Raw genomic sequence first — 25,712 nt, forward strand, 5'->3', positions numbered from 1 at the left:
AAGTAATTAATTCGTGTTAAATTCGGATTACGTAAATACTCTTTGGATTGAAAAACAAAAACCAGAAGTAGGAAAAGTGTATTGTCATGCTCTTGCATTGTAATTGGTCGCCTAACCGCTAGAGTATTAATATTAGCACGGCTGTTATTTATAATTATTAACAATACTTATATATATCACAGCTAGAACGGTTATGAGCATATCCTGCTTATCAGCGGTAACGCTGATATTAAACGCTGATATTAAATAGAAATGTCGTTGATATTTGACAGATTTAAACCGGCGATTTTTGCTTAAAATTCAAATGATCTGCAAATACAGTGCATCCTAAGCAAAATAAAGAAATGTAACTGGACAATACAAATTGGATAAAAACATTACATCACGAATATACTAAATATATTAAAAACAACTACATTTCAAGCAAATGAATTCAACTGGTCCTAATATTAAACAAATTCATATTATAGCGCACACTTGTGTACGCGAACACAGGTGCACTCTGAATTCATTCTCCCATAAACCGATAAGAAAGCAAACCATTTCGACAGATCCGATGGATTTACGTGCTTACCGAGGCACAGAAGAGTAGAGCATAGCTAACTTTGAAACTTCGAGCCATAATTTATTGGCATTAACTTTCACTGACCTGACTCGAGTTTTGGTCCTAGGACTTCGGGATCAGCAGATTTATAAGCTAGCTAGATTAACGAAACAGTTAATATCTGTATCTCTGACATTTTTGATATTACCGTCAATATATTCATTTAAACGTATTTGAATTTCGAATAACAGTCCCGAATGGCCGATTAACGTTGTGTATGTGTTAATCGTACGATGAGAGGCGTGCCGGAAACCATTCGGACAAACTACGCATTACGTATTAATTAATACAATTAACCAGTTTGCTAATAAAAACGTTGTTTTGATCGAGAATATAGTTCGACATAATATTTTGTTCCGAGTATTCATGACTGTGTTGTTTTCATATACTTAATGGGCTATATCTGTTTTTTTTTTATTATTTGGCGCATATATTTATAACGATAATGTAAAAGTGGAAACAGTTTACTCAAGGTTGTCTAGCATATATCTAGTTTACATAATAGTGTCGTGAATTCATGAATGCTAGCAGATTTTTAACCCGAGTGCCTTTAAAAGAAGTAATGTTTTCAGGGCTCATGTATATATGTATGTGAGTTTTTTTATTCCACCATAACTGTTAAATGCTTTAACAGATTTGGATGTATATCCACGGATATCCTTAAAATCATCATCATCATCCCGAGTGACTAATTCATTAATTCATTAATGAATATAATAATCAAAATTGTTTATTTGTTAATCATAATATGTGATTTTGTTATTTCACAATATGAAATTGTATGTAAAACCGGAGACTAAACCCAGTAATTCTCTGTTTCACACTTATATACTCAACATCAATATATAATTATAATATAATATTTATATAATTTAGACATCCTGTATGGAAATCAACGCAACATGTGTCCAAGTTTTTTGTCATCTTCATAATCTTGTATTGAATAATATGCCTTATTATTAATTATGACATAGACAATATTTTAATTTATATATGCATATATCTATCTATTCTATAATTAAATTATAATTAATATATATATTTTTTAAAAATATTTTTATACATGCAATAACAAATTTTTTTCTGAATATATAACGTTGACTTCCTATTTGATAAATAAATAAATAGTATATTTATATCGCAGAAAAAAAGCTAAATTATATATATATTATATATATAAGAAAAAAATTAATATTATATATATAAGAAAAAAAGGCTAATTGCCTTAAAAGTGATTAATATCGGCTACTATCTATAAGTATGACATGACACTATGCAAAAATTAAATAATAATAATAATTTTGTTCAATCGGACAAGGTTTCGGATATTCCGGATAATCTATGGTATGGGTAACGATAACAGAGCTCCATAACATCCCTCGTTTATATTATACTACAGCATCGTATGTAACGACGATATCTGACGAAACCATTTTAAATTTCCCATGATACTGCATGGAAATTAAACTATTAAACTCATTGAAAATAATACACGAAACGCACGAACAAACACGTCTGTTAAGATTTGATTGTTTAAATTGAAATGTGAAAGTGAGCCGAGATGGTCCAGAAGAAAACATTAGGTCTTGTAGAGTCGTGTTGCAAATTAAGGCTTCACATTATTTGAGTTTTAGTATTCAGAATTTTTATATATTTTTTATAAACAATTAGTTATAAAAAAAAAATTATAATCCAAAAAATGATAGTATAATAAAACCAAAGATAGCATTAAAAATATATATATTTACGTTTATATAGAATGCTCTCGAATGTAACCATACAAGATTTATTATGAGAATACTTGCCAATACCTACCGAGGTTCGACGCGTCACAGCGTTATGGGGTCAAGGAACAAGGTAGATTTAGAACGGTCCATGCCTGAATATTTTACGGGCAATTCTTATTTTAAAGTACTTGACATTTCTTTTAATTTATAAAAACATACCGAATTTAATATATTGCTTACTATTAGCAGAGATGAGATCTTTATTTAATTTGGGTGTTGTATTTTGACGTTCTCCTGACCGATTTTGGCCACGGCGGCCAATCTCAAGACAGATTAGCTAACTGCGTAGGACATATTATAGATAACAAGTGCTTGCGCAAACACAGGTGCACTCTCTATGCCCTTACTCTCATAATCCGATGGGATGGTAATCCGTCACGACCGGAAAGAGTTCAGGCGCAGGACCAACGGCTTTACGTGCTTTCCGAGGCACGGGAGAGTACATGCTTTTAACTTCAAGACTCCGGGCTGTTACTAAAAATCTTTGACAGAAAAACTCACTAACTTTTTATGGGATTTGAACCCAGGACTTTGGGATCTGAGGCATTATATCTAACCACAAGCCCAACGAAGCAGTCATTGTATTTTATCTCGTGCTCAGTAATGAAGTCTAACTCGCTGTCTCTATTTTTTTCTCAGTTTCATAATTCAATGGGACGGTAGTTAATTATTGATTGACGAAATATGTGGAGTAACAAGGACGAAAAAGTTAAATTTAAAAATGTATCATTTAATAATATTTAAAGTATTTACTTGAAATTAAAATATAGTATTTTTTTTTATAGAATAGGAAGGTGGACGAGCATATATGCCACCTGATGGTAAGTGGTCACCAAACGCCCTTAGCCATTGGCATTGTAAGAAATGTCAACCATCGCTTATAGCCAATGCGCCACCAACCTTGGGAACTAAGATTTTATGTCCCTTGTGCCTGTAATTACACTGGCTCACTCACCCTTCAAACCGGAACACAACAATATCAAGTATTGCTATTTTGCGGTAGAATATCTGATGAGTGGGTGGTACCTACCCAGACGAGCTTGCACAAAGCCCTACCACCAGTAAAAGTATGTTATAAAGACGTTAACGAGGAAATAGAATCGAAGCAAATATAAAAGCAAAGGTTACCGAAAAATTATGTAAATATTTTTAACTGTGGTAACATGATAAAAGACTTAAACTAGTAACATTTCTAAAAATTGTATAAACTTTTTTTTAATGTCACATTACATTTCAGTTTCTCGTTAAACTTATATTGAATAACCTTTCTAGTAACCGAACCGTAGAATCTGAAATCGAAATCTAGACGCATAAATATCACTAAAACTTTCATATAAATAACAGGAATAATAAAAAAACAATCGCACTTTAAAATCAGTATTAAAATTGATACAAAATGTAATGTGGGTCAATGCTATACCTATCGATTTCGAATATCGATTATAAATGTTGAATGCGATTGTAATACTTAATTTTGCGATACAAATACACGAACAATTTGTCAATGATATTGTATGAATTTATGTAGATAATTAAATAGTTAACTTCATTACAAACAACGGAGATACATATATAACGCATGATAAAAAAAACAACGTAATAAAAAGATAATTCATATAAACTATGTTTAGTTTATATACAAACTATAGTACATAAACCCAGCTTAAGCTATTATATCAAAAAATATACTATATATACAAGTATAAGCATTAAAACTCGACGTCTGTCTCCTACACTTTCACAGTAAAATTTAGTATAAAATAAGATTGAAGGAAGACCAGGAAAAGCAAGGAAGCACGTCTCCTCGCTCCTCCTTAAAACGAAGGCGAAAACTAGTAACTCATAAACCAGAGTGCAGTCTTTTACTAGCTATAATGTATGAGACATGCTGGTTCACGACGAGTAAACTGCAATAAATGTACATAAAGCAAAAATAAAATAACTCAATAAATATTCAGGAAACAGAAATAATGTTCATATTATTAATCCGCTGAGACAAAAATAGATACAACACCGAACTCAACATTAAAACTCTATAGGCCAAGGTTAGAAAAGATAAACGAATTTAAAATACATAAACATTATTGTTTAAAGATCAATTAATTCATTAATATATGACCTGTTAATGGCAATATTAACTCTCGTAGTTAATATTATTTGACAACCTTTTAACTTGCTTCAGGGCAAATTGCACATTAGGATAGTAACATTTTAAATTTAAAAAAAATATGCTAACAAATATAGAGAGAACTTAAACTGATAATTCTGGAAGAATTCAAATATATTCAAACAGCAGCCAGTATCAATATAATTTTTTTGTTATTTTGACATATAAATATCAATCTGTCAAATATCTACTATTGGACGAAGGCTTGTTACAAGTCAAAGTCAATTCAAATTCAAAACCTTTATTCAATTTAGAAGGTTACCCTTACTCGTTGATTGTCAAAAATCTACCACAGATTCGAAAATAAACACCTTAGACCTAAGGAGAATTGGAATAAGATTTTTTTTCAAACACGCGGTTCGGAGCTTTTTCCACTGCCATCCACTATGTATTGGATATTTAGCATAATTTCATCATCATAAACAACTAAGCACGTGTTGAGTATAACGAACACAAATTGAAAACCTTAAATTTCAGCGATGCTTGCCCTTCACATAATATAAGGGTGTTAATATTATTACATTTTATTTATATATATAAAATTGAAGTGTCTATCTGTAATAACAAATAACTACCTCGTCTTATGTTAATATAGCTTTTTACAAGTTGCCAAAACTAAAACAATCACTTTTTTGTAGGCTACTGCTGCAACCTAATAATTTAAATATTTTATATAATTCTAAAGGCATTATATAAAAATGATTAAGATTTTGTTGGATTTTCATCACAATTGAATTCCACGCTGGCGAAGCTGCGGATTTTGCTAGGTACTTAATATAATAAACACCGTTAATAATATTCAATATATATTATACTGTTTACTAATTTCAGCTTACGTACTTCTCTTACGTTAACAATAGCAAGCTTGTAAGAAGATTGCATCAGAATCCATATAGATAGACGATAGGTCACTCGCAATATACATTAATATGTCACAGTTATCTTAATAATTATCGGATTTGATAAAGGTGCTTCGTTTACTAATGATTGTGAATTGTACAATAAGTATTAATATTAACCAGACGATTGTTCCATTTTTTTTTAACGGCTCTGGATACAAGTCATTTACGGAGTTTTTTTACTATATTTTTATATTAACATTTTCAAATAAAATGGCGGTGCATATTAATTAGACATAAAATATAATAATAATAATTTATTATTATATAGCTACACCTTATGGTACCGTTACTTTTTAATTAATATATGGCGATCCTATTACGATTAGTATTAACATAATAAGTCGAGATGACACGATGGTTAAAACACGTGAGCAGCTCAATTTCAAGTGCTTAATTTTTTATTTTAAATTCATCTCGTACTCAGAGGTAAAGAAAAACATCCTGTGTATCCGTTAAATCTCATTGGAGTAGCGTGGTAGAATAAGCTCCTTCTCCTCAAAACGCCTTAGCCCAGCTGTGGGACATTTACAGGCTGTTTTACTTCGCATTCTCATCGTGATGTAAAACCAAATCTTCTTTTATTGAAATTTAAATTCCATTTTATAGCTTCTTTCGAACCCATCATTATACCATCGACAGAACTTCTTTAACAGATTACGTATCGTATAACACGACAATATCAATAGCACTTTTTTTATAAGAAGCCTATCGTCTTAGAAAGACTTTTTATTTTGTAGTCATAACATCTGTTTGCATGTCGCGGGAGCCGTTTGAATTTTAAACTAAGGGAATAGGTTAGTGCCCTAGTTACAAAGGTCGCTAGCTACCAATGCAGGTAGGTAACTAGTTACAGTCACGAGAGACCTTTGTCGTTTACTGAACGTTAAAGATGTGACTTTGCTTACAGTATAATTGTTAAATAATAATAAAAACATTCGCAGGAATTAAATACTACATTAATTGCTTAGTTATAATTAAGTCTAATATATTTATGTTATGCGATCGTAATCTGTCGATAAATTATGAATAGCGTTTATTATTTTTAATTATAAGCAAACTTATCTTACACTAACTCATACCTAACTTACTCTCTTGCTCCAAACTTTCTCTTTGAAAATGAGGGGAGGCCGAGCTGTAGGACACTTAAAAGTGGACTGCAAGTATATCCGAGTTATTTGTACTCAGCTGTAGTGAGATCTTGAGCTTTAATATCACCGAAGTTTACATTGAATCTTAATCTATACACGTCACTAGCTAATAGTTCCGTATCTTAGTTAAGATGAAAAATATATTTTATATAGGATTTGCGTAATATACGATCTTCGTGAGCGTCTACGTCGAAACTGTGACAAATTTCAAGTCAATCGGGCGGATAGTATAGAAGATCGTGAAGAATAAATCTACAACTCTCTCTCTCTATATATATATATATATATAGTTGTCCTATATATATATGTCGCGGATTAGTCAGTGCGCACGTCCGGCGCTGGCGCTGTCCTGAGAGCAAGAGACCAAGAGACCAAGGGGGTCGCTAGACAAACGATCACACGCGCTACTGACATACTCCTTTATATTTTATATTTACATCAGTCGGCTACATAACAAAATAGGCACCCGTCTTATAATTTTTACACTTGAAGTCTGACAACCGACCAACCTACATGACATACATCACGTTGTGTGGTGTTGCTATTCTAATAAGTGACGTATATATATATAAGCCTATCTATATATATATATACATATATATATATATATATATATATATATATATATATATATATAGGCTTTCACGAATTAATCTTGGCAATGATTTTGACTGAAAACTGAAGAATCTATTAAGAGCACTGCTTACAAATATTCATTGTCTTTTATGTATAGTTATGGCATCTGTTATTTTATTATTATTTCATCAATTTTTAACTAGCTGAAAGGCTTCAAATATGTTCATTGAGATAAAATAATGGTATATATAACTTTACGCTAAGGGGCGACCCTAAGGGGCGGAACAACCATAAACGTCATCCAATATGGCAAATTGCAATAAATTGGAATGTATAATGCAATCATAACATGCAATAGCTGTAATGGCCCAATTTTTAAACACTTGAAAGATTTTGTGCTGCCTCCCGATGCATTAAGCTATTATAGTCATTACCACTCCTAACATAGCTTAATTAGAGGGGTAAAAAATGGTTAATAATACCTTAAAAACGGGCATTACTAACATTCTTAAAAAAAAAAACAATTCAATTGCCTAGATAGTGGATATGAACTCGCGATTTTCAGTTAAAATTCACGTGATCTATCCACTCCGCCATCTCGGCTCTTTAATGATAATATTGACAAAACACATAACTGGCGCCAATAGTCTAACAACGAGTTCCGTTGATGAAATCCATACGCCTATTTTCAAAGCAATAAGTGCAAAATAATGTTATTTTAAGTTGAACGATAAATATTAATTAGGTAGGTAACACAGCAATGTACAATGTTTATATGCTTCGAGTGTTTATTTAATATATTTTTGTTTTGCAAATCGCCTTTGGTAGGTACTTAAACATCAACTACTAACATATTTCTCAACCAAAATAATTAATAGCATACTTAATATTTTTATGTCTGTCAACGTGTTAAATTATATCAATTAAATAAGTAATTTATGAACATACCTTGATAATATTCCTTAATATCATTTGTGTCAACAATTCTAATACATTGTAATAATAATATTCAATCGATCAAACGCTGTGTCAAATCAATTTAAAAATTATAAGATTTTACTGTAAAAAAATTTACATTAACATCCTGAAGTTCCGAATTTCCAATTGAGGGCCCGAGTTCGAAAAACCCAAAGTACTTAAAACACTTGGTCTAAAGTCTCTCTCCTCGTCGTGTCGGATTTCCGTCCCAGAACTGAGCAAGAGAATAGAGAGAGCTTGTTGTCGCAAACAATTATTCACTATAATAAGCAATAAGCTACGCAGTTGTTGAGTCAGTTGCGAATCTTACGTATCAAAAGGATTTTGTCTTGTAAATGGTATAAAATCTAAATCAATATTTAAAATACAACAATAAAATGACTGACACATCAGCGATGGTGGCTTAAGGGCCAAAGTAGAGCACTATTAGTCTGATCCACGTAGGTAATATTAAAAGCAACTCTAACTTTTAGAAAATGGAAACAATTGTAACAATGAGATAATGAATGACTTAATTATGTGATTTTAAATTATTTATCATTTTACAAAATATTTATAAGTATAGAAAAGCTATAAAAAAGCAATCACCGGCACTGCTTAATAGCCATCGTGCTTCTAATATTATATTTACTCGCTTACGTCCTATATAATAAAGAGGCGGAATGATTACGTTAAATATAAATAAGCAGGACAATTTGTTTACATTTTGTGTCAGCTAGAAGCCAGTACGTGTCTTGTTTGAAAATAAGGCAACCATTGTCCTGTTAGTTCAGAGAAAAGAGTGCATCGGAATATTAATTGTAAACAGGACATAAATCACTAACATATATTTTAGACAGATTTTTTAATAAAGATGAAATAAAAAATAATAATTAGAAACCTTCTCCTCAAAAAGGGAGGGGAGGGCTTAGCCCAGCAGTAGGACATTCACAGGCTGTTACTGTTACTGTATGTACTTTTCTTACTGATTAGATATTCTTTAAACATTGCTACTACTTTACAATATTTTTCTTAATGATCATAGAATTTATTCTAAGTTAATCACGTAATGTAAGTTTATGATTGCTCTGCCTCATATCGTATTAAATATAAACAGCTAACATAAATAAGATTAGGTCGTGAACGAGTTCACGGCTTCTCGAGAACAGGTGCACGCACAGGGCTGGCGACTCCAAGCAATTAATATAGAAACTCATGTATTATAATTGACCGTCGACACTGAGTTTTTTAAAAATATAACAACAATGAAAGATAAAGTTTTGAAAATCTCGACTGTTTCGTGCACGCATGCGTTCAAAGCGTATCGTTATTGTTAATGGAAAGGGTTGTATCTAAGAGTTGTTTACTTTAGAAAATAATATAAAACTGATTATTTTCTTACATTTACGTATAGTATTACAGTTTACAAAAGTATTAAATTCATAACTCAGTAACACCTTGAACGTAACGTATGTCTGAACAGTACTTAAAATACTATCAGTTGCGAGCACAGGCTTAAAATGTCTATGGCATCGTCTGACAATCATTACGAATGAAAATGCAGCACGGCTAAGCACTATGCTTGCAATTAGCATGTGACGCTTTTTTTGAGCATACACCGTAACGCACCACGCTCGTTGAAATTTTACGTTACGAATATACTTTAAATAAAGTCCCAGCCTTATATATATCGTTTAGGTTTCGTTATTATTATTTATACTAAAGCACAACCCTAGATGAATACGGAAGGTGAAAGGAGATCACCACCCCGCCATCTACAGCATACTAAGTATTGGAAATACTAGAACATTAATTAAATTTACGTGAGATAAAAACGCATTAATTAAGCCTTATACAAAATTTCTTGAAACAAATATTTAACTCACATTGAATTGGCATGAATGTTATTTTACGTTAGTTAAGTTAACATAATACAAATAGTACAAATATAAAGTATGCTTTAAATTTTACTTACACGAAGTCATTCTTAAAGTGTCGTGGTATTATTTTTTATCATATAATAATTAATGAACAAGGATTTTTTTACAATGATACTTACTTTACCACTAGAAAACCGATATTTGAAAAATATACAATGAAACAGATAAAATAAAACTAAATAGACAATTTCATATTATAGAACTCGGTGATGTTCTACAACCATAATTATTAAAATATAATTATTGTTAAATAACATCATTAAATACTTTTAAACTTACTTGACTTTTTTATAATAAGTGATTGAAATATACATTCCATTTGTTCCATAGAATAAATAACATTCCAACAAATTGTTGCTTGTGATACACTTATATTTTTTTTTATTTAAAAAGTGACAATGAGCCAACGTGTGAGCACATGAAAATTCAGTGGTGCTTGCCCGTGGGTTCAAACCCGGGCAAGCACCACTGAATTTTCATGTGCTTAATTTGTGATTATAATTCATCTCGTACTTTACGGTGAAGGAAAACATCGTGAGGAAACCTGCATGTGTCTAATTTCACTGAAATTCTGCCACATGTGAATTCTACCAACCCGCATTGGAGCAGCGTGGTGGAATAAGCTCCAAACCTTCTCCTCAAAAAGAGGAGAGGAGGCCTTTAGCCCAGCAGTGGGACATTCACAGGCTGTTACGGTACGGACAATGAGCCAACGTGTGAGGAATAAGGAAAATATATGTCATGCAATAAAAAAGGAGTAAATTCGGTGATATTTGCGATATTTTCGCATTATTTTCAAGGAAAACAATCAAGCGTCATACTCATAGCGAATAGTCTACGGTTCAAGGAAGTATGGTTTGCCAAATTTATTTTTACAACTGACCCGTTATCGGTTCCTCGTTGCGAAACATTTGACTGTGCCAATGAACAGAGCTTTTTCGTGTAAATTGTTTTTTTTTACATTAAAAAAGTCTTAGTCACATCGAAACGAAAGAGAATCGTCTATCGAAATAAAAAAATAAAAAATACCTATTTTATGAACTTAGATATCAGATAACATAGCTTTACTGACATTATAATGTTAAGTATAAATAAATATATTATATATAAATTATAATGTTATAAATGTTATATAGTACATTTATAACTATATTTAAAAACATATAATTTATATATATTGAGAAAGAAAGCGCGAACCTGCTACATTAAGATTAATGTTTTGACTACGTTTAAGATTTACATATTAAATGATGGTTAACATATTCATAATCTCAATTTTCTTTTAATTAATTTAATTCATATCTCTAAAAGCTAAGAATAAAATTAATTAAAAATATTTTTTAAAAACAAGCTTTTTTTCGACGGCAATATTTAACAAAGCATAAAATATTTCATCCACAAAATTTCAATCAGACAGTGATTGAAATTTTGTAAAACTAAGACGTGTGTTCGAAATTTTACCTCAACTGATTGCATGAAACAGGCTTAAAATTCAACTGTTTGATTTGACGAACACGCACTAACAGCATAAGTTAAATGAGCTTCAAAAAAGACTTATAATATGACCACGGTCACTTCAGATGAATAGATGTACTGCGCTTTAGATACCCTCCAAAAAGATAAATAAATAAAAAATATTACAAATGAAATGTATTTTTTTTTTAATTATAATATTTCTCGCTGCTCGATTCACTATAATATACTCGTAATAGTGTAACGCAATGCCATCTATCGAGGCATTCACGCATCTTCAGTAGCATGTGAACAAGATCGACGAAATGCTTCGCCACACTAAATTATAATATTACAAAATGAAAATAACGCCTATTTAAAAGCAGTAAATTATTATTAATTGGATATTGCGGTATTTAAGTGTCACGATTTAATTTCTTTATTATTCTGCAGTCGTCAATTTGAATTTATTATCTGCATGCCAAGAAAATAGCAATCTAATTACTTATTCTTATTGAGTTGTAGTCAGTGTAATAAATTTTGATTGAGTTGATAAATATTTCATTTTTAAATTAGACACTAACCATAAAAATTGTTTCTTTATATATATAACAAACCACTCATTTTACAACACTTAAATATCATGATATATTCAATGTGCCGAAGATATTATATATTTTCGCCTCTCATAACCCGATGGCAATTCGATATAACCTGGGGGCCAATTTTAACTATTGGCTTTATAGATGGATTCTATTCCGACCCATTTTCGACTGAAGCATAACTGGATTTTTTGATAAAAGAATAGGAAAACGGTTAACGACAACGATTACAATTTGATTCGATTGCTATAATGTGACAATTGGGCCCCTGACTCTACATGCTGTTCTCCTATAACTTTTTGTTAACCAACGGGGTTCTAATTTTTTTTATATAGAGATGGCCCAGTGGTAAGAACGCGTGAATCTTAACCGATGATCGTGGGTTCAAACCCGGGCAAGCACCACTGAATTTTCATGTGCTTAATTTGTGATTATAATTCATCTCGTGCTTTACGGTGAAGGAAAACATCGTGAGGAAACCTGCATGTGTCTAATTTCACTGAAATTCTGCCACATGTGAATTCTACCAACCCGCATTGGAGCAGCGTGGTGGAATAAGCTCCAAACCTTCTCATCAAAAAGAGGAGAGGAGGCCTTTAGCCCAGCAGTGGGACATTCACAGGCTGTTACGGAATAGGAAGGCGGACGAGCATATGGGCCACCTAATGGTAAGTGGTCACCAACGCCCATAGACATTGTAAGAATTGTTAAACATCGCTTACATCACCAATGCACCACCAACCTTGGGAACCAAGATGTTATTTCCCTTGTGCCTGTAATTACACTGGCTCACTCACCCTTCAAACCGGAACACAACAATATCAAGTATTGCTGTTTTGCGGTAGAATATCTGATGAGTGGGTGGTACCTACCCAGACGAGCTTGCACAAAGCTCTACCACCAATCTAATCCACGTCTTCCGAATCTGCAGCTTATATACTAGCCAACTAATTAGACTACGATACCCTCGGAAAAAATCAATCTGATTTATAAAATATACAAGTATAATTAACTGTTGTACATGTCATTTCTTCCTACAATTGTGATTAATATTATTCTTATTATTTTTGATACCATTCTTAATATGTTTTACTTCTTCATTTATTTATGGGTGTGGAAATGTTGAAATTAGATAAATAAATCGAGATTTTGCATGCCAAATAAAAAATAATATTATACTTAATATTACCAATACTAACTGTACTAATCCAAGTTAAGTAATCCAAGGACATTTAACAAGGTATAATTCTAGCAGTTCATAATTCTTATCAGCTAAAACAGACAAGGATAACAATAACAATAACTGTCATATTGTTAATAGTTTTAGGGCGAGCTAATTTTATATATGCCTGCGACATATCAAATGACGGTGCGTCAACCGGCCGTGACCGCGTTAGAAGTCGTGAACTCGTCAGTCGCCACCCATCACCGATGAACTGCAACGCACTGTTTACGATACTTGTTACATAATGGTGGTATGGCTTTGTGCAAGCCCGCTTGGGTAGGTACCACCCACTCATTAGATATTCTACCGCAAAACAGCAGTACTACGTATTGTTGTGTTCCGATTTGAAATTTGAATTAACCAGCCAACGTTAAAAAAGCTTAATTAAAAGAACAAGGAAGATACAAATCTTAACTCTTTAATATCTTTTATATTTCTCAGTACCAATGTCTTTGTAATGAATAATGAATTGAAATAAAAAATATACCTAGTAATAACATTATATTTCTATTAAGCAGTCAAATAAAGACCGCGATTTATGAATAATTTTTGCTTGTGACTGATGATTTAAACCACCTAGATCTTTTTATGTTGTTATGTGTTTGCATTTGTTAAGAAAGTCATGAACAATTTGACAATACTATATAATTTTTGTTGAAAACTTAAGTTAATTACCGAAACAGCTTAAGGTGACGATTTTATTTATACTAGAGTTAATATAACAAAACAACTTTCATTTTAATAAAGCTTTTCTGTAGCTTAAATTAAAACCTGATAACCTCTGACGACGTTAAGCACAAAGAGTATTTTTAAATACATATAAGTATCTATGTATTCTTTTCATCGAAACTGTCAATTTGATAAAAAATAAAACCAATTTGGGAACCTATATTTATAAAAAGAGATATTTCTAGACGAAATACAACACGTCGAAGGAAGTATAAAAGTAATCGATTATGATTATGGACGTGTTAGGCGGATGCCGGATGGAATAGATGTGATACTGGTGATATTACCATATACATGGATTATTGTAATTCCTTATTCCTTGAAGAGGGTCGAAAAAAAAAACAGAATAATAAGGGACCGGATCCAAAATATATGAAATTAAGGCAAGCCCATAATAACGATGTTACACGAAAAGCATTTGTATTACGAACTATACTGTAGAAATAAACACACGTAATGCACTTAGAATATGATCGGATAATGTCAGAATACATATATTGATAACAAAAATTATTATATTTAAAAGATATACTCGAAAAAGTTTTTTTAATTTTTTCCATTTTTTTCTATATAGGGAATCACTCAATTCTACGATCACAGTCACTGTTTTTTTATCAGTTCAATTTTGTTATTCAATGAGTTGACATTTGAAATACATAAAACCTCATATTATGGCCTCTATTGGTGACCGTAATACTGCTTTTTTAAGTGAATATTTTGTATTTTGATTGAACCAGTGTAATTACAGGCAAAAGGGATATAACATCTTAGTTCCCGAGGTTGGTGGCGCATTGGCGATGATGTAAGCGATGGTTTACATTTCTTACAATGCCAATGTCTATGGGCGTTGGTGACCACTTACCATCAGGTGAACCATATGCTCGTCCGCCTACTATTATATTACTATCCTACCTATTCTATAAAAAATGCAATATCTAAATAAGTTTTTTTTTTTTTGTATCTATCATAATATCAAAGTCCCTAACAATCGGCTTATCAAGATTAAACAAACGAAACCTGTCCATAATATTAATATGATGTATAAATCAGTTGCTTAACCGCATTGCAGCCAATTAGTCGATTTAAGATACCAATTTATAGGCGGCAGGTTAAAGGTTCAACAATTTGTCTTGAAGAACACTGTATAGATCATGTGTGTACACCAATATCTCATGTATACTAGCGGTAATTAATATGGCTATATATCATATAATACTAACGTGTCTTATAAATATATGACGATAATTATTTTATGTCAAAGAATTCCAGTGACGTTATTTTGGTAACGATAAAACAGTTTACTGTTCAAAACAAACGAATTGGTAGTAATAATTAAAAAATGAGTGAGCCAATGTAATTACAGGCGCAAGGGTTCCCAAGTTCCCAAGGTTAAGAAATGGTTATTATTTCTTACATCGCAATGTCTATGAGCACTTACCATCAGGTGTCTCATATGCTCGTCCACCTGCATATAACATTAAAAAAAAGAAATGTTAACCATCGCTTACATCGCCAATGCTCCACCAACCTTGGGAACTAAGATATTATGTCCCTTGTACTTCGATCCCTTCTACTTGTACTTAATCGAAGCTTGTGCCTGCAATTACACTTTCAAACCGGAACACAAAAATACCAAGTACTACTGTTTTGCGGTAGAATAATATCTGATGAGTGGATGGTACCTATCAGGGCGAGCTTGCACAAAGCCCTACCACCAAAAGGCATTCACCATCTATACCAGCATCTGGCATTAAGTCCGCCTTTTGTACCAACTACATAATTTGATCAATTATTTGTTTAGTAAATAAATAATATAAATAATATTTATACGTGAAATAGATTTTATAGAGTAACATGGAATTAACATGGAAATATTGGATCCATTAACCCTATCATCGCTAGGTGAATAAACGCAAGCTAAGGCGTATTGAATTTAAGGAAATCTTTACGATTGCCGTCTTTTTTCAAATGTCAAATTGGTTTTTCAACCTATGAAATCACACTATACCTACTGGAGCGGGGATAGGAAACATATTAACATAAAATGTCTACTAAAATCGTGGCCTGATTGCTACAAAGTATTCTTTTAATCATTGCAGAGAGCAACTTAATGGCACAAGAGTATTGAAACGAAATAAAGAAATTAATTTTTAAGAAATTAATAAGCTTTATTTGCTAGTTTTCATTATGAAATCAGAAAATTAAAATATTATCATTATATTTTTAATTTGTGATTTCTTTCTACATAGGTACTATAATTGTAAGAATATTTTACTGTATATAAGGAAGAAGTATAGAAAATACAACTACGATTTGTTAAGCAAGTGGGTGGATTATAAGTAGGTATAGGTATATCTTTAACTTCTTATAACATAAATAACTAATATTAAATATACTTTAGATATAATTAATGTATAAACACAATTAGAATCTACAGCAACCAAAATCAATTTATCTAACTCAGTCGAGTGCCATCGAAAATGCGTCATGACCTTCGAAGTAAATATTTAAAGAAACCGAGTATCAATTTTATAATATAATATTAAATTGCACCTTAAAAATTGTTAAGTGTTTCAATTACTTCCGTAAATATTAATTATACTGAAATATTTCGATTAGGTAACCTCTCTAAGCTTGGAATTTCATAATATGTATGACATAAGTTTGAAAGAGGTTCCATAATAAATATATTAAAAAAACAAATTACTTCGGAGGCGACGTCATTTACAGAAGTTCAAGAGAAAAGGGATGAGTTTATCATCAGTATTTTTCTCCACTACCCACATACAAAGGATTAGTGTGTTTTGTGGAACAATTTATACGCTTCTACAAATCCCAGAAAACGCTCAAAGATTTTGAATTTTAAAATTAACCGTAACCGTAACCGTAACAGCCTGTGAATGTCCCACTGCTGGGCTAAAGGCCTCCTCTCCTCTTTTTGAGGAGAAGGTTTGGAGCTTATTCCACCACGCTGCTCCAATGCGGGTTGGTAAAATACACATGTGGCAGAATTTCAGTGAAATTAAACACATGCAGGTTTCCTCACGATGTTTTCCTTCACCGTAAAGCACGAGATGAATTATAATCACAAATTAAGCACATGAAAATTCAGTGTTGTTTGCCCGGGTTTGAACCCACGATCATCGGTTAAGATTAATTAAAATTATATTAATACGATAACACGTTCGGTATTAATATTTTTAATTCAGCAGTGGAATCAACTTTTATAATTATATTATTTTGTTTGCTGTAAATAAATATTTCGTTTTTATTTGGTTTATTGTCTATTTATAAATATATACCATAATAAACAAATAACACTTACCGTAGATTACTGTTCTTAATGAGAAACACAAACATAAAAACACCTATACGTACATGAACATGTAGAATTGCAAGGAAAAATATGAAAAGCAAAACGAAAAAAATATTTTATAAAATATTTGAATGCACCTAATTTCTATTTTCTAGTGACATAAGACATTGACAAATTAGTCAAGTGTGACATCCGTCATAAAAATGGCTGCGCTTAGAGTATTTAGTCGTAATATACCTTATTTACGACAACAATTTTCAGCATTACTAGGAAACACATCGCCTTCAGTCAAATTTATTTGTGTTGTAGTTGTAATAGGTTATATTTTATCGTTTTCTGAAGATGTTGTGGACGTTCTTAGTGTTACACCAGGATATCTGTTACCTCCTTCTTTTCAATTATGGTCTACTTTCACATTCTGGTTTCTCGAAATACATTTGTGGGAGGTGATCATTGATATCGTAACAGTCGGTTTATGTGGAAAATTAATAGAGCCCCTATGGGGCCAAATGGAGATGATGAAGTTCTTTTTTCTAACGAACATTGGGGTTGCATTTTTGACAACATTTTATTATTTAGTTATATATTCTTGGACTCAAGATACATCATTACTATTTGATATACATGTGCATGGCCTTGCGGGCTATCTGGCGGCTGTGAGTGTGGCTGTGAAACAGATAATGCCGGATCACCTTTTAATAAAAACACCATTGGGTATGAATTACAAAGTATAAATAACGTTAATGTATTTTTAATATTGTATAACATGTAGCTCAAATATCATTTACATTTAAAAAAGGTTTACCAAACTTGACTTAATATTTTGTTTGGTTTATTTTTAGGAAAACTTACAAATAGATCCTTACCACTGCTAATTCTAATAGCAGCCATATTACTCTGGGCTGTTGGCGCTTTAGAAGGTACATATCCTTGTATGTGGGGCAGTGGGACTCTACTATCATGGATTTATCTTAGATTTTTACAACGTCACAGCAGTGGTACAAGAGGAGATATGGCTGAAAATTTTAGTTTTGATAAGTATGTACAATTTACAAAAAAGTTAAAATAGTTACACTGTTTAAGAAATGATTCTTAATGTTGTGCGATTATGTATTAAGCCAGTAGTTTACAGTACTAACACTTTCTATGGTCTTATAAATCCGAAACTACTATATTTACTTTAAGCCTGACACTTCTGCACATAAACCAGTATGTCCCCAGTCAATTGGTATAATAATTTTGAATCATTATAAAAAAAAAATTTTTTTTGCAGTTTCTTTCCAACAGTTCTACAACCCATAGTGCGAGGTATACTTCGTCCAGGTCATCGTTGCTGTGTTCGTATAGGACTGTGCTCACCAAGCCCACGACGAGTGCATCTTGCACTGAGTAATCGTGGTGTCACCATGACAATGCCAGGTGTTGAACAGCAGGATATGGAGCGGCGACGGTAACATTATATTAATTTGTAACAAGACATAAAATAATGTCTTAATAGATAAGCATTGGAACAACCAATTTGTTTAAATATTTATGACAAAAAAAAAGATTATGAAGATAAGCTTGTTTAGCGTCAATATTTAATTAAATAATTTTAATTAAATAAATAATTTTTTTAAATGAAGTATCTAAATTTAACAAAAAAAAATTTCTTCTTTTGTGCTCACCTTGGATAAACATCAGGTGTGATCAATTTTCATTTTTGTAAAAAATTTAATTTCTTTGGTCTCCTTCAGTATAATAACATATATATATAATCTGAAATTTTTTGCAGCCAAATTGCACTTAAAGCGTTAAGTGAGAGATTATCCAAGACATCAGAACAGACTCGACAAAAAAACTTATCGACAAAAGTTAACATGGAGGCAGTAAGAAAAATGCAGTCCTCTCATGTGATTCCACAGTTCCCAACTGAAACAGAGACTAGCCAGCCAGCAGCACCAGCCGAGGTGACTCTAATTGACATAAGTACGGACCCTTCACCCCCCACAACGAAAACATCATGATTATAGTCATTTGTACTGTTAAGACTGTTCACAATTCAGTGTAGGAACCTAAGATGTGTGATCTTTACAATACATGTATATTTTAAGATTACATTACAAATTGTAATATCTAAGTATGGAAACTTTTCATTGATTTTCTTATGATTGATTTTGTTGTTTGCATGGTAGATAGATTAAATTTGTTAATCAATTCTATAAATTCCTGTTCAAATTACAGCGAAGAACAATGTTATTAACTTTCAATTTTATAAAATCCAATGTGATTGATTGATGCTTAATTCAATATTGACATGATGAGTGATTTGACGTTTAATTAAACAAAAATACTGTGTTTCAATAATATTTACAATTTTATACACCTAATTGAACCACTTATTCATGAATATTACATGATTGTAATAAAGTTAAGATATTTGAAAGTGATAAAAGTAAATTAATTAGATTTTATGTGCAATTATTAGAATACTGCCTTGTAAAATATTGAATCACAAAGGCTGATAATAATATATATAACCTATTTTATTTATGCATTTAAATTTTGTCTTATCTTTGGCATTCCTATACTGATAATGTGGATGCATATAAAGTATTTTCCATTACTTTTCATTAAATCATTTCAATAGGCTATTTAGAGTATATAGTATGTACATCCATGTTTTTATACTTTTAACAGTTGTTGTATGGTGCAAAGGGAAATAATTTTCAATGTTATGAATTTGTTACTATGCCCACATTGGCATAGAGTGATCAGAAGTGTAAATAATAATTATTAAATACTTTTTAGTGTTAATAAATAATTACCCCCATCATAAGCTAACATATTTTATTTATTTTCTCATTATATAAATATTGCTTTTTTTCATATCAAGTTTTAAGTTGAAGTGATTTAAAACCTTTATTAAATTTTGTCAGATGTGTTTTTTATTTTTTTCATGCTATGTACGAAAAGGTTATAAAATATCTATATATGAACAGAACCCTCTTTCCCACTGCACAGGCACATGCCCCGTGATCTATAGGGGCCTCCTGCCAGAACACTAAACAATAACGTATACTCATTACCGAAAAAAATATTTTAATGTCACGGTCATAGGAGGGGTGGGGTTTGTAGTATCCTAATGTTCCCGAGGTCTCCAATAGGTTAAAGATGGCCCTGTATATAAATACGCAAAGACAAAACTGTTAATAATACCTTTCGAAAAATTTCTCGAAACATTTAAATTTATATGATTTCCTCATATTTTTAATACATAATTATTTATGTTCAAATTTCGACCATGGACAAATCTAATCTACATTAAAGGTAGAACTTGTATTTAAAAAATACATATTGAATATGCATCAAAACATCTGCTTTAAACATAATTAATAGTCGACATCGTTTCTTTGCTACTGGATAGCAGTATTACATAAGTAACCGAAAATATTACTCTGCAAATATTGTATAATAAACAACCGTATTTAAATAAACCTCTAAGATCAATACAAAATATATGTTTTAAGGGAACATTTTCGAATAATAACACAGAATAAAAAATATTACATCTATAACTTGCATATTACCGAAGTAACAGTTTAAGAGAGAATCAATTTTCACTGAGTGGTTCATTTATATGATCACTTATTGCAAAAACTAACTTTATTTCAACAAATTAATGTTTTTGATTTTCTCATAGTTCCTCCACTACCGCCGAAGGTGCAGGTGCTACCTATAGTAGTGATGTTGGTTTTGCGGTGGCCACTGTTGTACTGGAACGCTAGACTGTTGGTAGCTAGCTTCAGGCCAGCGACTCGTCTCTGGCATTGGATTAACGGGTGCTATCGGAACGGCAGACGCCATGGGCGAGACGCCTGCTACATTTGTTGTCATAGTTCCACCTGAAATTAAATTAAACATGCTATTACATTGTCAGAACATCAGTATTATTATAGGACAATACTTTGTGAGCTACATGACGGCAATGTGCAGTCTTATTGACTTTTTCGTGTCAGGTATGTTTCTCTATGAAAGTGCCTGTTTTTATCCACTGACCAAATTATAGGTAATTCCATTGTGTGGTTTGCGCGAGAATATCTCAATTCGTGATTATATTTAATATGCAACTAATGAAGGAAAAACTAATGAAAAAGAGCAAAGGGTTAAACATATTAATTACTACCATCATCACTATCACTAATAACTTTAATAACCCACATACATGGTGGCGGCAAACCAATCCACAAACAAAACGCAATCTCCAGGAGATGAGCCGTCTTTTCAACCCCAAATAAATCGGTGATATGACTAACCGGGTTGCACGTAGGGCGAGGGCGGTGCGGAGTAGGGCGGTGCGGGGTAGTAGGGCGGCGGCACGGACAATGCGTGTGCGTGCGCGTGCGGCAATACCGCCACCGACGTGGCCGGCAGCGCAGGCGGCGGCACGGGCTGCGGGCTCTGCTGAGGGAGAGAATTTGTTTTACGTTTACGGTTGGCTTATTGTATCTAACCGAAATAGAATATTTATACTTGTAAATATGAGTTGTAAGACTCATATACATAAATACGTACCTGGTAATAGTTGTAGTAGTTGTGAGACTCGGATTGATCATGTATGGGCACGGTTATGAGATTAGTGCGCGCTCCACGAGGTCGCTCTGCTGTGGCGTGCGCCAGAGAATGTGCACGGGGATCACCACTGCCTCCGGAGACCTGTAATAGAGTAATTTAATACCGCCTTATACATATAAGCATAACAACTATTCCTTAAAATGTTAATGATCTGGCTAACATAAGAAGTAAGATATTTCTTGTGCCTGTAGTTACTAGTTCACTGACTTGGTTACCTTTTAAGCCGCAGACGCAGAAATACTTTGTACCCCAACAAAACAATTAAAGTGGTCTTGCCTACAAGAGATTGCTAAGAAAAATTTGGTATCCCAATACCAAATATTTCTTAGATCTTAAATCTTTTTATGTCACAGTTTAAATTTGAACTTGTGTAATATAGCATACATTATATTTGATTTAAAAAAAATACTATTTTTAATTTTTAAGACATAAAATATTTAAGATATGGATTTAAAAGTATTTACCGATAGCGGTTTGACAATTGCAACAGATGGTGGTGGCGGGTCTGGTTCCTGCTTGCTTTCAGCACCACCTGACGACACGTGCCTATGGTTGATATGGGCTTGAAGATCTCTCTGAAAATTATAACCCATTGGTACAGAGAATTTAAACATTCGACATAATACAATATATACGATTTAAGATAGTTTAGGTATTTCGTAAGAAATATTTAGAAACAACTCTGTAAAAAAAAAAATGTTATTGAGTTATTTCGTATAGTTCATAGTTATATTGTCACTGTAGTCAATCTCAAGGGGGACTACCCAACTGCATTCGATATATTTTTAGTGTACAAGTGTATGTGCAAACACAGTTGCACTCTCTATTCCCTATAATCCAATGGGACAGCAAGCCAGCCCGATTGGAGAGCATTCAGACGCAGGACAGCTTTACATGTTCTCAGAGGCATGAGAGTGTACACACTACTTCAAAACTGTGTGCTATTACTGTTACCGTCCTCAGTTTAAATTAATATACATTATTACATGAAAATTAATGAATATATATATACATATGTATAATTACATTTTATTTCTAAAACACAAACATACCTGTGACAAATAAGTCCTCCTACAGCCTGTGTTGCCATATCTTGTTCCTGAATGAGTACACATAAAAACAGTCCCAAGACCTGTTTGTTCCACTCTTAGTACCTAAAATGTGATATTAATTTTTAGAATGAGTGAAAATTACAAATGTAAATATATAAGTTATTATAAACAATACTCCAAGGAACCATTTAGTCTTTATTTCACCAAAATCGGTTGAATCTATCAAAAGCTATAAGTACATATTTGTTTTAGTGGAAAACAAAATGTGTTAAGCATATAAGTAGGTGATGATAGAAAAAAAAATTATAACAAATAATATTTTACCGAAAAAGTGACTAAGTGTACAGATAGATGCCACACTCTCACCAATAATCCTACTGTTAAACAGCAATTAGTTATGTTGACAAATTCATGAATAAAAATTAACTGAACTGGTTTAATTACAGGAATAATAAACTATGACTATTAACCTCCGAAGATCAAATAGATTTTTATATTAAATACCTTTTCTCTGCAGCGTGGACAGTGTGTGTGATCCGATCTAGCACATGATAAGCAGAAAACATGCTTACATGGTATCTAAAACAGAATTTATAAACATAAATTGCCATAAAGCAGTTTTACAACACAAGATTCTTCATTTTGACTACCATTTAAATCATAAGTGTGCATAATTAATTGCAGTATCACATTATCTGTTTAACAAATAATGAAAATATACATCTGATAGACTATGGTTCTAATTATCATGACTCAAATACATTGAGACTATGTTGTTACGACTCCACAAAACATGTTGAACATTGTATAATAAAAAATAATTTAAATTAAACCAGATAAGTTTATAAAAATACATTATATATTAGTCTATGAATCATAATCTCTTAATAATTCTTCCTATTGGATTATTGATATGGATATAAATAATGAATGTGTTAAATTACTGCTACTAATGTGTTAAAAAACTGCTAAAAATAATAATTATTATTGTTATTGATAAAAAAAAACAGAATATCACACACCATTCTTCCATAAATAAGGATAGGTTTTGAGCAAATATCACAACAATATATCATAGGATTTAGGACTTTCTCTCCAATGAGTGTTGCTCTGTGACTCCAATCCAATCTTAGCATTGGCTCTGGAGGTCCTCGTTGAAGTGTTGTAAATACCGGCGCTTCTAATTGAGATATGTCTGAGGGAACTTCCACTAAAAAAAAAAAATTAAGATAAGTTACTGGGTTTTTTCAAAAGAATTTAAAATTACCAAGACTGGAAAGATTTACATGTAGTAAACAATTATATAATAATTTGTCTTTAGCCAAGATAGCCAAGGTGTCTAATTTCATTGAAATTCTGCCACATGTGTATTCTACCAACCCGCATTGAAACAGCACCATTATAACCTTTTCCTAAAAAAAAGAAGAGGAGTCCTTAGCCCAGCAGTGGGACAATTACAGGCTATTACTTTAAATATTATAAATTTACTATAATACATTTTTTATTGGATTTTTAACAGTTTTATTTAAAATCAAATATAATATAATATAAATATTTGAGTATTAATTTCTTTATAAAATCATAAGTCAATCATATTGTTATTTTTTTAATAATTAACAAAACACGAGTTTATTATAATAAGCAAAAAGTAACTTACATTTGACTGGATCGGCCGGCTCAGGTTCTTCTTTAATTTCTTCAGGCACGGTGTCTTCTGGGTCTTGAGTAGTTTCCTCCACTGAGCATTCTTCTTCATCAGACGACATTACTTTTGGTACCTTTTTACCTCTACCTCGACCTCTGCCTCGTCCTCTTCCTCGGCCACGTCCCCGACCTCTTCCACGAGCATTTCGCTTTTCACCGTTCATTGAAAACCTTAGTTAAAAACTATTTAACTAAAATTTTAAATGGAAATGATTTACACATAACATAGACACTTTGACAGATTGACAACTTGTCGGCTGTATATTGTAAGGTAATTCTTAATACCTATTTATAAAAGTTACATATACCTTAATTCAACGTCTCTATTACTTAATCGTAATCAAATGACTAAACCATTAAATTAAGTTTCATTCAATATTTATCAAACCAGAAATACTTTCCTAACAAAATCTTTACTATAAATCGTTGAAATGTCATAAAATTCACACACACTTTTTAGTCTATGGTTACAACATGCATTTCAAGGTTTGTATGTGTTGCGTTATTGTTTTTATGCTAAGCTTTATGTTTCCTGTTTTTGCCATAGAAAGCAAAACTTTTGTATTATTTTTCACTGACTCACTTAAATTTTTAGATTAATTTCATACTGTAATCGTGATTGAAGATTACACATTATAATTGTAATTGTTAATCGTTAATCTAGTTACATTTTGCCCAAGTCTTGTCTTTTCATGTACAAAATAGTTTTTTTTTAAATAGTTATCTAATATAATTAATATTTCAATTTTATTATGTTAACATTACGATATTAAGATTTGCGATGCAGTGCTTTGTGCAGCGAATGAATCAAGCGAAGTAATAGTGCGATATTTTTTCTAGTAGTCGTGTTTGCTAATTGTTGAGTTTGTCAAATCTAGAGAAATATTTACCACTATAACTAATAGTAGGTATGTATGAATAGGTACCAACTATTATC

The 25,712-nt window shown here is 31.9% G+C and overlaps 2 protein-coding genes across 4 annotated transcripts; one reads left to right on the forward strand and one right to left on the reverse strand.

The window, feature by feature from the left end:
* The first annotated feature begins 17,583 nt into the window (after positions 1-17,583).
* On the forward strand, positions 17,584-20,223 carry LOC126768527 (transmembrane protein 115). The gene is made up of 4 exons (XM_050486702.1): positions 17,584-18,119; positions 18,248-18,443; positions 18,679-18,855; positions 19,180-20,223. The coding sequence occupies exons 1-4, from the start codon at positions 17,609-17,611 to the stop codon at positions 19,409-19,411; spliced, it is 1,116 nt and encodes a 371-aa protein (XP_050342659.1). The 5' UTR covers positions 17,584-17,608; the 3' UTR covers positions 19,412-20,223.
* Positions 20,224-20,321: 98 nt separating this feature from the next.
* LOC126768525 (E3 ubiquitin-protein ligase Hakai) lies at positions 20,322-25,193 on the reverse strand. 3 transcript variants are annotated; one of them, XM_050486697.1, is made up of 9 exons: positions 25,084-25,190; positions 24,729-24,946; positions 24,094-24,281; positions 23,576-23,650; positions 23,072-23,173; positions 22,484-22,594; positions 21,960-22,100; positions 21,701-21,848; positions 20,322-21,289 (listed from the first exon to the last, which is right to left on the reverse strand). In XM_050486697.1, the coding sequence occupies exons 2-9, from the start codon at positions 24,937-24,939 to the stop codon at positions 21,117-21,119; spliced, it is 1,149 nt and encodes a 382-aa protein (XP_050342654.1). In that variant the 5' UTR covers positions 24,940-24,946; positions 25,084-25,190; the 3' UTR covers positions 20,322-21,116. The 3 variants fall into 3 exon arrangements, with proteins under 3 accessions (XP_050342654.1, XP_050342656.1, XP_050342655.1); XM_050486699.1 differs by having other exon boundaries at positions 24,729-24,924; positions 25,084-25,189; XM_050486698.1 differs by having other exon boundaries at positions 21,701-21,845; positions 24,729-25,193.
* Positions 25,194-25,712: the final 519 nt, after the last annotated feature.

This window comes from Nymphalis io, chromosome 5 (assembly GCF_905147045.1).
Source record: "Nymphalis io chromosome 5, ilAglIoxx1.1, whole genome shotgun sequence".
NCBI classification, from domain to species: Eukaryota; Metazoa; Arthropoda; class Insecta; order Lepidoptera; family Nymphalidae; genus Nymphalis; species Nymphalis io.

Bases quoted from the DNA above. Each gene is read 5' to 3' on its own strand.
- LOC126768527 (XM_050486702.1), top strand. From the start codon at position 17,609: ATGGCTGCGCTTAGAGTATTTAGTCGTAATATACCTTATTTACGACAA. The intron at 18,444-18,678 runs GTATGTACAATT...TTTTTTTTGCAG, and splicing joins GAAAATTTTAGTTTTGATAA to TTTCTTTCCAACAGTTCTAC. The intron at 18,856-19,179 runs GTAACATTATAT...AATTTTTTGCAG, and splicing joins CAGGATATGGAGCGGCGACG to CCAAATTGCACTTAAAGCGT.
- LOC126768525 (XM_050486697.1), bottom strand. From the start codon at position 24,939: ATGAACGGTGAAAAGCGAAATGCTCGTGGAAGAGGTCGGGGACGTGGC. The intron at 23,651-24,093 runs GTGTGTGATATT...ATTCTGTTTTAG, and splicing joins TCCTTATTTATGGAAGAATG to ATACCATGTAAGCATGTTTT. The intron at 22,101-22,483 runs GTAAATACTTTT...ACTCTATTACAG, and splicing joins CAATTGTCAAACCGCTATCG to GTCTCCGGAGGCAGTGGTGA.